Source organism: Pecten maximus, chromosome 4 (genome assembly GCF_902652985.1).
Source record: "Pecten maximus chromosome 4, xPecMax1.1, whole genome shotgun sequence".
In the NCBI taxonomy this organism is placed as follows: Eukaryota; Metazoa; Mollusca; class Bivalvia; order Pectinida; family Pectinidae; genus Pecten; species Pecten maximus.
Genome location: NC_047018.1, coordinates 29917502 through 29932626, shown reverse-complemented (window position 1 = coordinate 29932626; position 15125 = coordinate 29917502). Strand labels below are relative to the sequence as shown.

General features: G+C 36.1%; 2 protein-coding genes across 3 annotated transcripts in view; one reads left to right on the top strand and one right to left on the bottom strand.

Annotated features, from left to right (window-relative positions):
* The window catches only part of LOC117325780 (mitogen-activated protein kinase kinase kinase 1-like), a 37600-nt gene extending 24731 nt beyond the window's left edge, over positions 1-12869 (bottom strand). Inside the window, exons 1-2 of one of the 2 annotated variants that reach the window (XM_033882236.1) lie at positions 12354-12869; positions 9175-9298 (exon numbers count right to left, since the gene is read on the bottom strand). In XM_033882236.1, the coding sequence (XP_033738127.1) occupies positions 9175-9298; positions 12354-12613 (384 nt within the window). In that variant the 5' untranslated portion in view covers positions 12614-12869. Of the gene's footprint in view, positions 1-9174; positions 9302-12353 lie in introns of both variants that reach the window. The other variant, XM_033882235.1, reaches the window with a different exon arrangement.
* Positions 12870-13246: 377 nt separating this feature from the next.
* LOC117325779 overlaps positions 13247-15125 on the top strand; it is a 39534-nt gene continuing 37655 nt past the window's right edge. The window contains exon 1 of the mRNA XM_033882232.1: positions 13247-13318. The gene's annotated coding sequence lies outside the window, so the exon portion shown is untranslated. The remainder of the gene's footprint in view (positions 13319-15125) is intronic.

Genomic DNA, 15125 nt, shown 5'->3' with positions numbered 1-15125 from the left:
CACTGCATAAAAAAGGGTTATTTATGGGCCAATAAATGCCTGATGACAGGAAAAAGTTTTCATTAGCACAGGTGTATCATACTCATAACCCCAGGACATAGTCCCTCAGAAATCCCCAGAAAACTGCCTTCTATTGGCATTTCAAAAACATGAGTCATAAAATAAAAAGAACCATCTTTTTCACTTATGGGTACTGAAGTTTGAAATATGGTGAATCATGTCTAGTATGTACACTATCAGTATGAGATAACCAGTGTTGTCTAGCTGTTCAATAAAAGTGCTGCTTCCAAAGCCACCTTAATGTACATCCAGTAAGTGAAACAGCATGACCTGCTTCATTACGATACACAGGGGGTCCAAAACAAGTTACTGCAGACATCAAAAACTTATCTTACCTGACAATCATATTTTTCCAGCTCACATTTAAATATTATGAGTGTGTCATGTTACCAGGTAAACAAAGGTAAAATGTCAGAGTGATGTTTGAGTATATACAGCCTCAACTTGAACCAAACCAACTAGAGCTAGGTGTTATATCGTAAAACAATAAACTGTGGTGGCCACACTACCTATGTGGCCCCTACCCTTTGTATAACAGTAGTAATTAGGTCTGACATGGGAAACAATGGGATCTAGGAGGAACAATGAGATCCAGATGTACCCAGTGACACTGTACATTGATATACAATATTGTATGTATATCAACTGTAAGGTAGACAAGCAATCTACATGTGGATATATATACAACCAGGATAGCTAATGGTCATTTCTTTTGATAAGACAGTTGGACTAATTTTCAACACATGTTTTAAAGAATTGCCTTACTAGATATTTTAGTAATGTCAACTGTGAAAAAAAAAGAACTCAAGATGTAAAAATAGAGAAAAATTTATCTTCTGTTTAAACTATCAAGTCTCCTTCACATGAAATCTTCCTTTAACATACAATGGTAGGATGTACACACATGAAACAATTTGTTTCTATTCAAATATAAAGTTAGAAGTTGGGGTAAAAGAGTTGGGTAACCGAATAATTAAATGACTACTTTTACTATGGTATGTGATAAAATTAATCATGTCAAGTCTTTTGACAGTCAAATCTTCTCTGATGTTTAACATTGTCGAAAAGATAGGTCCTGACAATCTATTTATGGTACATGACATATGTTTACTTTCAGATGTAACATGATGTTTGGTATTTAGCCTGGCCTAGTTCTATATCATGTTATGATATAATGGTCTGGGAAGGGTGGGCGGATGGGGTTGTGAGAAATAATACACAAAGATGTGCAGGTGAACAAAAGGAAAACAAGGCTTTTTCTGGGGGCTTTTTGGTGTCGTTAATGGGTCCCATTCCCAATTGAAATTATTTCATATATAAGCCAAACTCCCAAAATATTCAGTTTACGCCTGAAAAAATCCTTCCCAATTTACCAATTTTCTTCCCAAAATGAGATAAAAGGGCCGTTTCCCGAATCAGTGAGAAAAAGCCCTGGAAAACCATATACCAGGTATGTCACTGTTCGGAGGGGATAAAAAATATACCAGGTATGCCACTGTTCAGAGGGGATAAACCATATACCAGGTATGTCAGAGGGGATAAACCATATACCAGGTATGTCAGAGGGGATAAACCATATACCAGGTATGTCACTGTTCAGAGGGGATAAACCATACACCAGGTATGTCAGAGGGGATAAACCATATACCAGGTATGTCAGAGGGGATAAACCATATACCAGGTATGTCAGAGGGGATAAACCATATACCAGGTATGTCACTGTTCAGAGGGGATAAACCATACACCAGGTATGTCAGAGGGGATAAACCATATACCAGGTATGTCACTGTTCAGAGGGGATAAACCATATACCAGGTATGTCAGAGGGGATAAACCATATACCAGGTATGTCACTGTTCAGAGGGGATAAACCATACACCAGGTATGTCAGAGGGGATAAACCATATACCAGGTATGTCACTGTTCAGAGGGGATAAACCATATACCAGGTATGTCAGAGGGGATAAACCATATACCAGGTATGTCACTGTTCAGAGGGGATAAACCATATACCAGGTATGCCACTGTTCAGAGGGGATAAACCATATACCAGGTATGTCACTGTTCAGAGGGGATAAACCATATACCAGGTATGTCACTGTTCAGAGGGGATAAACCATATACCAGGTATGTCAGAGGGGATAAACCATATACCAGGTATGTCAGAGGGGATAAACCATATACCAGGTATGTCACTGTTCAGAGGGGATAAACCATATACCAGGTTTGTCAGAGGGGATAAACCATATACCAGGTATGTCACTGTTCAGAGGGGATAAACCATATACCAGGTATGTCACTGTTCAGAGGGGATAAACCATATACCAGGTATGTCAGAGGGGATAAACCATATACCAGGTATGTCAGAGGGGATAAACCATATACCAGGTATGTCAGAGGGGATAAACCATATACCAGGTATGTCAGAGGGGATTAACCATATACCAGGTATGTCACTGTTCAGAGGGGATAAACCATATACCAGGTATGTCAGAGGGGATAAACCATATACCAGGTATGTCAGAGGGGATAAACCATATACCAGGTATGTCAGAGGGGATAAACCATATACCAGGTATGTCAGAGGGGATAAACCATATACCAGGTATGTCAGAGGGGATAAACCATATACCAGGTATGTCAGAGGGGATAAACCATATACCAGGTATGTCAGAGGGGATAAACCATATACCAGGTATGTCAGAGGGGATAAACCATATACCAGGTATGTCAGAGGGGATTAACCATATACCAGGTATGTCACTGTTCAGTGGGGATAGCTAATAACTTGCTGATTCGGGTGTGAGAAATACTATAGATATTATATACTGTAAATAAATAAATATACTATAAAAAGCCTGTCATAATTGAGATAGGACAATTTAATTTATTATCAATAATTTGTTAACATAAGACAATAAATGGTTAAATGAGCACACTATGTGTGTTTTTTACCTATTAAATGTACATGAAGCATATATACTTACAAAAGAAATTACACTGTATCAGATTTGTCAGAATTGTTATGTTCAGTACTACAATAATGAAATTAGTGTCATTATGATGCAAATGATATGTACGATGTGCACAGGTATGACAAGACTAATCAATCAGATATGTAGATCTCCACACCGTTATTAAAATCTGAATTGATATAAATGTTAATTTAGAACTTTAAAGCCTTTACAATTTAATAGTCAGTTCACAAAGCTATTTACTGTGAGACAAAATGTCATTTACTTTGAAATTGGTTTAAGCATTTTGATCTCTAGCATGTGTTTCTTATCCAGCAGAATATGCGGACAGTGGCCTTGGCCTTGTTTTTAATCAGATTTACAGTGTGTATTACTTTTAATGAAGGAAATTCAAGTTGTCAGAACTACATAACGAGTTTGTATAATTTCTGAAGGAAGTTGAACTTCACTGCAGCTCATTAGTAGGCTGCAATGAATAGTGCCTTGTATGTCAGATAACTATTATTTATGCAGGCTGCTTCCTGATGTTATATTCTTATATTCTTTGGTATTGAATATTCTTGTAAATACAATATAATACAAGATACTCACGATGTGATGCATTGGGCTAGGATATAGGGGGTTAACCAAACACGTCCTTGTCATGTACAGAACCAGGTATCCCCAGTAACAATCAGTAGTGTTATAGGGTATCCAGGTACATAGTACACAGAGGCTGGTGGGACACAACAATCAACTACCTGTATACTCATCTAATATCTTATCAAAATACAAACATTACCCGTACCTACATCTGAACTTATATGTACAAGAACAGTACTCGTACCTACATCCATACTGTTACACGTACAAGAACAGTACTCGTACCTACATCCATACTGTTACACATACAAGAACAGTACTCGTACCTACATCCCTACTGTTACACATACAAGAACAGTACTCGTACCTACATCCATACTGTTACACGTACAAGAACAGTACTCGTACCTACATCTGTACTGTTACACATATAAGAACAGTACTCGTACCTACATCCATACTGTTACACGTACAAGAACAGTACTCGTACCTACATCCCTACTGTTACACATACAAGAACAGCACTCGTACCTACATCCGTACTGTTACACATACAAGAGCAGTACTCGTACCTATATCCCTACTGTTACACATACAAGAACAGTACTCGTACCTACATCTGTACTGTTACACATACAAGAACAGTAGTCGTACCTACATCCCTACTGTTACACATACAAGAACAGTACTCGTACCTACATCTGTACTGTTACACATACAAGAACAGTACTCGTACCTACATCTGTACTGTTACACGTACAAGAACAGTACTCGTACCTACATCCGTACTGATACACATACAAGAACAGTACTCGTACCTACATCTGTACTGTTACACATACAAGAACAGTACTCGTACCTACATCCGTACTGTTACACGTACAAGAACAGTACTCGTACCTACATCCGTACTGTTACACGTACAAGAACAGTACTCGTACCTACATCTGTACTGTTACACGTACAAGAACAGTACTCGTACCTACATCTGTACTGTTACACATACAAGAACAGTACTCGTACCTACATCCGTACTGTTACACGTACAAGAACAGTACTCGTACCTACATCTGTACTGTTACACGTACAAGAACAGTACTCGTACCTACATCTGTACTGTTACACGTACAAGAACAGTACTCGTACCTACATCCATACTGTTACACGTACAAGAACAGTACTCGTACCTACATCTGTACTGTTACACGTACAAGAACAGTACTCGTACCTACATCCATACTGTTACACGTACAAGAACAGTACTCGTACCTACATCCCTACTGTTACACATACAAGAACAGTACTCGTACCTACATCCGTACTGTTACACGTACAAGAACAGTACTCGTACCTACATCTGTACTGTTACACGTACAAGAACAGTACTCGTACCTACATCCGTACTGTTACACGTACAAGAACAGTACTCGTACCTACATCTGTACTGTTACACGTACAAGAACAGTACTCGTACCTATATCCGTACTGTTACACGTACAAGAACAGTACTCGTACCTACATCTGTACTGTTACACGTACAAGAACAGTACTCTTACCTACATCCGTACTGTTACACATACAAGAACAGTACTCGTACCTACATCTGTACTGTTACATGTACAAGAACAGTACTCGTACCTACATCCCTACTGTTACACATACAAGAACAGTACTCGTACCTACATCCGTACTGTTACACATACAAGAACAGTACTCGTACCTACATCCGTACTGTTACACATACAAGAACAGTACTCGTACCTATATCCGTACTGTTACACATACAAGAACAGTACTCGTACCTATATCCGTACTGTTACACGTACAAGAACAGTACTCGTACCTATATCCGTACTGTTCACTACAAGAACAGTACGACCTAATCCACGTACACTACAAGAACGTACTCGTACCTACATCTACTGTTACATGTACAAGAACAGTATCGTACCTACATCCCTACTGTTACACATACAAGAACAGTACTCGTACCTACATCCCTACTGTTACACGTACAAAACGTACTCGTACCTAATCCGTACTGTTTTCACATACAAGAAACAGTACTCTACCTAATCCGTACTGTTACACGTACAAGAACAGTACTCGTACCTACATCCCTACTGTTACACATACAAGAACAGTACTCGTACCTACATCCCTACTGTTACACACAAGAACAACTCGACCTACTCCTACGTCACGTACAAGAAACTACCGTACCTATCCGTACTGTTACACGTACAAGAACAGTACTCGTACCTACATCCCTACTGTTACACGTACAAGAACAGTACTCGTACCTACATCCATACTGTTACACGTACAAGAACAGTACTCGTACCTACATCCCTACTGTTACACGTACAAGAACAGTACTCGTACCTACATCCCTACTGTTACACATACAAGAACAGTACTCGTACCTACATCCCTACTGTTACACATACAAGAACAGTACTCGTACCTACATCCCTACTGTTACACGTACAAGAACAGTACTCGTACCTACATCCGTACTGTTACACGTACAAGAACAGTACTCGTACCTACATCCGTACTGTTACACATACAAGAACAGTACTCGTACCTACATCCATACTGTTACACGTACAAGAACAGTACTCGTACCTACATCCATACTGTTACACGTACAAGAACAGTACTCGTACCTACATCCCTACTGTTACACGTACAAGAACAGTACTCGTACCTACATCCCTACTGTTACACGTACAAGAACAGTACTCGTACCTACATCCCTACTGTTACACGTACAAGAACAGTACTCGTACCTACATCCCTACTGTTACACGTACAAGAACAGTACTCGTACCTACATCCGTACTGTTACACGTACAAGAACAGTACTCATACCTACATCCGTACTGTTACACATACAAGAACAGTACTCGTACCTACATCCCTACTGTTACACGTACAAGAACAGTACTCGTACCTACATCCGTACTGTTACACGTACAAGAACAGTACTCGTACCTACATCCGTACTGTTACACGTACAAGAACAGTACTCGTACCTACATCTGTACTGTTACACGTACAAGAACAGTACTCGTACCTACATCTGTACTGTTACACGTACAAGAACAGTACTCGTACCTACATCTGTACTGTTACACGTACAAGAACAGTACTCGTACCTACATCCATACTGTTACACGTACAAGAACAGTACTCGTACCTACATCCGTACTGTTACACATACAAGAACAGTAGTCGTACCTACATCCCTACTGTTACACGTACAAGAACAGTACTCGTACCTACATCCCTACTGTTACACATACAAGAACAGTACTCGTACCTACATCTGTACTGTTACACATACAAGAACAGTACTCGTACCTACATCCGTACTGTTACACATACAAGAACAGTACTCGTACCTACATCTGTACTGTTACACATACAAGAACAGTACTCGTACCTACATCTGTACTGTTACACATACAAGAACAGTACTCGTACCTACATCCCTACTGTTACACATACAAGAACAGTACTCGTACCTACATCCCTACTGTTACACATACAAGTCAAAGGATTGATGGTCATAACAAAGCAATTTCATCTTTGAAATTATCAGTGAAAAGGTGCTAAAAGTAACAACACACCACGGTAGTCTCCTGTATATATACATATAATATGTGTATACACTGCCATGGGCAAGAGGCTAATTAATAACACAATGTTGCAAAATGAACACCTGAAATATGTTTACCTTAAATAAATGCTTCATGATGGTTTACAAATTCTCGTTCAACCAGAACCTAACAACTTTTGTGTAAAATTCATTGCGAAATCATACAGGTGAGTCATTTAGATCTAACCACAAAAGTCCTTGACATATAATACCCAGCTAGGTGTTATCACTTAAAGTAGGTACCATGACATCCGGAAACTCGGAAATTCACTTAAAACACCTTTCCATTTAACATATGATACATACTGGTTAATAAAGAATATATTTAAATCCATTGTCTAAAATCACTCAAACATTTTACATCAATTTTTACATGTAAACAGAAATACCTGCCTTTAACAGATGTTAAATAAACATGAAGATGTAATTAGTGCATGAACCTCTTGTTTGCTCTGATTTTTTCTTTATTGAAAGGAAAACTCAAAAATAAATTTCTTTTGTAATAAACATATGAAGTAATGTATGTGTTATCACTATATCACACAATGGCGTTATGGGTTGGGTTTAGTCAACTAGAACCTATAATGCACTATATCAGTACTGCAATTTCAACAGGAAATGATCCAATATATTGTAATGTATTGAGCATTTTGAGTAAAGTTTAGGCATAAAAACAGGTACAAGGGATGTAAATATACTATTTTTTAAGTTCAACAATTGCTTTTCTTATTAATAATAGAACAATAGAAAAAAAACAAAAACAAAAACAAATAAAAGTCCCTTAGTACAAATATTTGACTTTGGTATACAAAAAAAAGGTTACCCAAGGGAATAATGATAATCCCCAACAAACTGAAGCATCAATACCAAATACAGTGCATTCCGCTTAATTAGGTTGCCTATTTGCGGGGACTTTTTACCCGATTAACAGACTTATGCAATAAGCCGAAATGCACGTCGCCATCTTGGATTTGGTCCGTAATGGTTGTCAGACTTGGGTCGATTTTGGATGAAAATATTTGCGTTATTATTGTTAATAAACAGTGTTTTTGTTTGTGCTTTTACTGATGTCAAATTGTCAGATTACTATTACTAATTGTATAAAAATACATGTATTAAAAAAATAAAACCTTACAGATTGTTTCTTATTCGCGACACAGTACAACCGTAGCACCTCAAAGCGTGGGTCATACATCCCTGTTTCATCCACGTGTTCCTAATTTGACATACGATCTAAGGACTCGCCGACAATTACAGCTAAAATCATTTATGTTTATCCTAGAGACATTCTTTTGTTCGCTATTACGTTTTTAATATTCCATGTTATTTCCAATTGCCAAAGCACAGAGATCGGAAAAACCAAGTTTATTTGGGTCGTTCCCTGTGGTACAAATACGACCTTGACAGTACTGGCAGTCACTGATAAAACAACACAAAATCCAATGTAATGTTTTTATTAACCAGTTTTAATCCTTACCTGAATATGAATTATAAGCCAACGTCGGGCGTCTGTCCTTTTATCTGCTCACTACTGTTTTTTTAATAACTCACCTGTGTACCGGTGTCGGCACATTTCCCCGTGAAATGATAGAAATGGATGGGTAGTGCAGAAGTGTCTATCTCAGTGTATGGTTGTATGATGAATGTTAATAGTGATATAAATAATATAATGATATAAAGTGAAAACATACAATGTATTATACTGTATCTGACCTCTTGCTGCACACAATAGTGTCTGAGTTTGTGAATAAAATCTTGAAATCTTGAAATCTAAAATGCTGAAATTTTCATGGCTGAATGATTAAATTTCTTCCTTGTTATTTGAAATATAAATGTAAGCTAACAGAACAATGCCACATAATAAACACATAAACACGAGCAGTCCATTACCTTAGCAGCTTTTCCCTTCTTCTTTTCAATAAGACAGCGCTTCCAGGAAGGGATACGCTTTGGTATGTCTTGTCCTCGAACACCCTCTAATATGTCCTTCACTTTTCTGCTGTCGTGAACAACTCTGCTGAACAAATACACACTTTATATGACTATTTTATTTGTTTCATGGTAAATACAATTTTATTTTCTTCAGTACTTGCTATACTAGTTTGAATTAAGGACATGGAGATCTTCAATTGTCTTGATCAACACATTATAAAGTTACATTTATGTTTTATTTGGGCTAAATTGATGCAAACAAGAGGACCATATATCAACCTCACTGTTTTATTTGGGCTAAATTTAAAATATATATATAAATTTATCACTTGAATTTTTCAGCGATCTTGTATCGTTTTTTATAAAGTAACATTGTGATTATTTGTTTACTTCAGGTCCTCTATTTCTGTAGTTACATTTTCAGAAACTTAGTAAAACCTTGGACCAATCTTGTTTTGATAGCATGATTGTGGTCATTCAATATAATTGCAATATATATATGATCTCTTTCACACAGGAGATCATTACGACTCATAAGAAGAAACTTCAAAGTACCAGATCTAGATACCTATTCCAAAATATAATCCTGGGCCATAAATTATTGAATTTAAAGATATTCAAAAAAAAAATTACAACCTTTGTAAGGTAAGCAAAGGTTGACCTTTGACTGCAGTCATTGCTTAAAAGTGACTATAAAAATTAAAGTGTTTTAGAGACTCCCAAATTAGGATATATTGCCTTTAGATAATTTATGAATATGAAAATATTTAACTGTATATATATGTATGTACCAATAGGCCAAGTTTGAACGCAGAATGACCAACTAATTATCAATCCAGATATGATTTCATATTACAATTTACACACAACATTATTGATGATGAATATTGATAAAAAGTTCACATTTCATTGACTTTTCGGAATGTCATTGGATATATGCAATATATACTGTGATAATCTGTTGTGACTAATGAAATTCTTAATATATAAATCTCCAACCAGATGTCATGTAACATCAGTTCAACAGTCACAAGTTCCACATGACCAATTGCGGATTATCCAATGTTTAACTATATGTCTTCCTGTAAATCCAAGATAATCGTATCAGGATATAGATGATTATACATCTTTTAGCTATGATACACGATCCAGATATAGACGTTTTACATACAGGAATTTGACTTATGCAGGGAACTACAAATGTCAGGACTACTTCACTGGTACTGTAGAACAGCACATGTTGCCTGACAAACAACAATGCACCTTGTCTGGGTATAGCCGTCTATTCTTCTACATAACTCTCTAATACAGTCACCAAGACACAATTTGCTTGTAATATAAGCTCCAAGTTTTCATCTGCTGATCAGTTATAATTCATCTATGATTATTGAAATAAAGGTGCAGAAGTGTAATAAGTTATTACAAAAACTTCAATGGATAATGAATGCATAATTTGCTATTGTGAAATGCTGGCTATCTGAATTGATCAGAACCAGTCAAAGTTGAAACTACACTGTGTATACACGTTTTGGAGTTCAAGTCATATAACATTGTGGTGTCATTTATATTGTAGTGAAATAAAATATTACATTTAATTGTAAAAAGGACACAACTAGCTAGCTATTTAAAACTATCAGAGGCCTAGGAAAAATAATAAATTCATTAATTCTGAAATGTTGTGATGTATACATTGTATATGTGCAACTAATTTGTAAAATAATAATTTCATCAATTCTGAAATTTTGTTATACAAACCATGCACATACTGCTAATTTGTAAAATGATTCATGTACTATAAACATACATATATTTTAACTGTAATCTGATTTGTAGAGTATTTTAATTGACAGACACAAACTCTAACCATCATCATGTAAAGTACAATGTCAAATATTGCTGATATGCTATTTATTATTCACCATTAATTTACATTATTTGTTGAAGTTCTAACATTGTCTGTAGAAGTTCTAAGATTATCTATTGAAGTTTTAACATTGGTGTATACCAAAATGAGTATGTTTATAGTATTGTGATACCTTCATATCATTTTATCCAAAGATAATATAAACAGTTCATCAATAAAAGTTATAGGGAAAAACAATAACTCAGAAAAGAATATTCTTGTGTTTCAAACCGTCAAATGCTAATTATACTTCAATTCTAACAATCAAAATTTATGATTTGATATGATGAAAATAACTGGCATATATTGGATAATATATACAGTAGATTAATTCTTTCATTTTGGGATATTGTATTAAAGATACAGTTTACAAAACACACCCATTAATTATCATTTATTATAAGGTTGGGAACTCCCTTGAAAAGTCAGAGAATCTTATTAAAGATTTCATTAATATTGTACTTTATGATTTAGTGTGTTCTGTACAGTATACGCAGTGCATCAAGTTTTTTTTAGTATTTTGATAACCACAGCTATTTCTCTTAATTTGCTCACTGGTAAATAAATTTCATTTGAATAGTTTTCATTTTTTGACAATTTTTTTTTTCACCTACCAAGAAAAAGCAAAAACACTGAAAATTTGGTGAAACAAGTCAAAGTTATTTTAAATGACCAAAAGAGATTCGTTTATGAGTCAAATATTTCAAAATCCAATATTCTTGTTTTATACACACAATTGTAAAACAAAAGTTTTTATAAATCATATTACATTAATATTGTCTTAATTTGAATAATTACAAACCATTACAAATTATTCCAACCTGGACTCTTTTTATAACAGTTAAAGTTAAATTTTGATGTATAAAACCTAATGCAAAGTTTGTATGACATGTCCTGTGTATGCATTATATATGCATGCATCTGCATTAGCATATATATTATATAACGTCAAATGTTTTGTCTTCTGGCCTAATAAATAAAATTATAATAAGCTGGGTGATTTTTTTTTTCAAAATTACCAAGTACCATTTTAATTATTGACAAATTCAATGACAATTTACCTGTATTGGTTTAATTCCAATGTATTCAAACTGGTTTGAAGAATAGATAAAGAACAAATTATTGCAAAATTCTGCTCCATAATTCAAAATTAATAAATGTAGCTTGTGTCAGGATGACATTTTTGACAATGCCACAGGGACATATTTTCTTGAACTCCAAACAATTTACCTACCTCGAACCCGAGTTTCTTTCGCCCTCGTCATTACCAGAAGGACCGTTCTTGCGAATTGGCGATTGCACTGGTTTCAGTTTTTCTCGCCAGTTATGGGGTCCAAGAAAATTCTGATTATTCTCGCCGTTCTCGACATTCCCCCCTATACTGTCCATAGCGGGTTGCTCTACATCTTTTCCTTCTGGTGTTGGAACTGGCACTTCCAGAAGATTCCCGCATCCAACATTATTTGGATCTTTTGTATCAATCATCGGTTTCATCTGGAATGTCAAATTACACTAGCTGTCATCATGCTCTCCCTCCGTCCTGTTTGTTTACCTTGCGAAATTCTGGCAAAACAAACCAAATTATGTTTAGGCTCTTTCTCTCCACCATGGCCATTTTAACTCCGTGGTATTTGCTTACAGCTTGTTTGTTGTTAGACGCAGTTTCCGGTAAGGAAAACCCACATATTCCCGCGATAGTTGTTTTGAACCCAAAATTGCTTCTGATGTCATTTGTGTAGAATGTTTTCCTGGTTCTTCTCTGTGTATCAAATCTTCCCATTAATGATGCATTGGGGTTAAGCGTTCTAAAGATTAGACCAAAGCACAACCGAACGCTTGAATGGCAAGTATATTTGAAGCACGTCATTAACATAGAATATAACAAGTGCTTGGTCGTTATAAATTTACAATCGGTAACAAAATGTAAGGAAACGCTAAGTATTATATAAAATTTATAAGAAAAATATATGAAGCTATGTTTTATGATAAAAATTCAACGAATTATTCATTAGTGGACTATGGTTTTTTTTTGTAAATATTTAACTGAATGTATATAAATATTTCGTGAAACAACTAGTTACATTTCGTTTGTTCATCAATAAAAATTCTAATTTACCAACTAGAAATAGTTGTTGTTGACAACACGGCGGCGGGCAGGAGAGTATCTGCACGTGTAAGGTTTGAACACACTGCCAACAGGTATGTTATAGTATTTCAATTTTCATACTCCACTTTACAATTTACGGCCACATTGATTTTCTTGTCACGAACTGTTCCCATGGTTTAGACAAGGTCTTTATGAAAGGCTAACAGAGTTATTCAGCTGTTACACATGCAGTCAAGACAGGCCTGTAGTACAGTAGTCTACAGCACAGTTAGGCCTAGGCTACTGAGTATTATATGATAAAATTAGTCAGAAATACATAATATGAAAACAGGCATTGCCTGAAACGAGCACAGCGTTTACAGTACTGTAAACGTTGTGCTCGTTTCAGGCCGTGCCATGCATTTTTCTATTTTTTTTTTAAATAACACTATTTAAACTTTTATTTATCTTATTCGTTTTACCAACGACTTATCAATAAAACAAATGTAAAATGATATAAGTGTAGTGACCAGGTAGCTCAAGTGGTAGAGCATCTGGCTAGTGTTCGGAGGTCCCGGGTTCGAACCCCGGTCTGGCCGCTACATTTTCTCCTCTCCTGTTACATAAGTAATCAAAATGAATGTAGCGAAATAACCGGGAAACTATAATCTAAGTCCCGCAGCCCTCAGTCGGTGTCCTCGAGGTACACAATACCCGAGTTTAGAAATAAGTAGTGTGGGTCGTCGAGAAACACAATTCAACACTGTTGTAATGTTCCAGTCTATGTATATTCAGCAACATCAGCAGTGTACAGAGCATATATAACTAGCAACACCGCTCTCTCTCTCGTATCAAAACACGTAGTAACATCCAACAAAGTAACACCTAGGCACGCAAAACTCTAACTCTCCTTTCGCTCTTGCTTTCACCCATTTTATACCAAAACCTGCAGGAGCCCTGCAGGAGCGCAGGAGCGGTGCACACCTGTGCAGGAGCCCTCCGCCCCGGTGACTTAAATGTGAAAATAACAATGTACATAACACTTAGAAAAACAATTAGCCGCGAGTAAATGTTGACCATTTGTAATATAGATCGAGGGCATCGATGGAGCTCCCAGATGGGTCCAGCCATTTGTAGTGGGTAATGGGGATAAGAGGCGATTAATACCGCTCTGACAGGGGCAATAAACATGAACGGTAGCCGGACAGACGATTACTGCCGCGGCCGTGGTTAATTGATTACTTCACGGATTAGCATCCCGACGTGTCCCCCCATCTAATTACCAACGGTCAACAGATAGACGGGCTATTAAAATTCCTAAAGCGAAGATGGTTTAACAGAAAATAGAAAAATACTACACTAATATAGAAAAATACTGCATGAACTTATAAATAACATAACATAATATTTGCTGGAACATCTAGGTCCAGCAAAGGAACTTTAATTCATATTTGATGGTATCGTTTATCAAATAAAATTTATATACTATTTGTATTATAAGATAAAGTGTATTGATAACTAAATGTCAGTTATTTATCCAGACATGATATACTGTTTTATCTGTATTAATCGTACATATAGAAAAGAATCATAGTAGCTTATAAAAATATCTGGATTTCAATCGGATTTGGAAGTTAGTTTTATCTTCCGGTTTTGGCAGTGAGAAGAAAATTAAAAAATTGAAAGAAGCTTGGGTTTCTGTTTTTAGAAAAGTTTGGTATTAAGGGTTTTCACTATTGTCTGATTGATTAGGACTGCTGTAACTCTATATGTTCTTACTTCCATAGTGAATGATTTTGGAAGGACAGTTTACATGATGACTACATACATGTTACCAGAAGCTTCGCTTCTGAGAAGAGCTACACTCTTATAAGTCTAACATAAGAAAGTTTCAGTACGCACAGTGGCAGCCACTACACT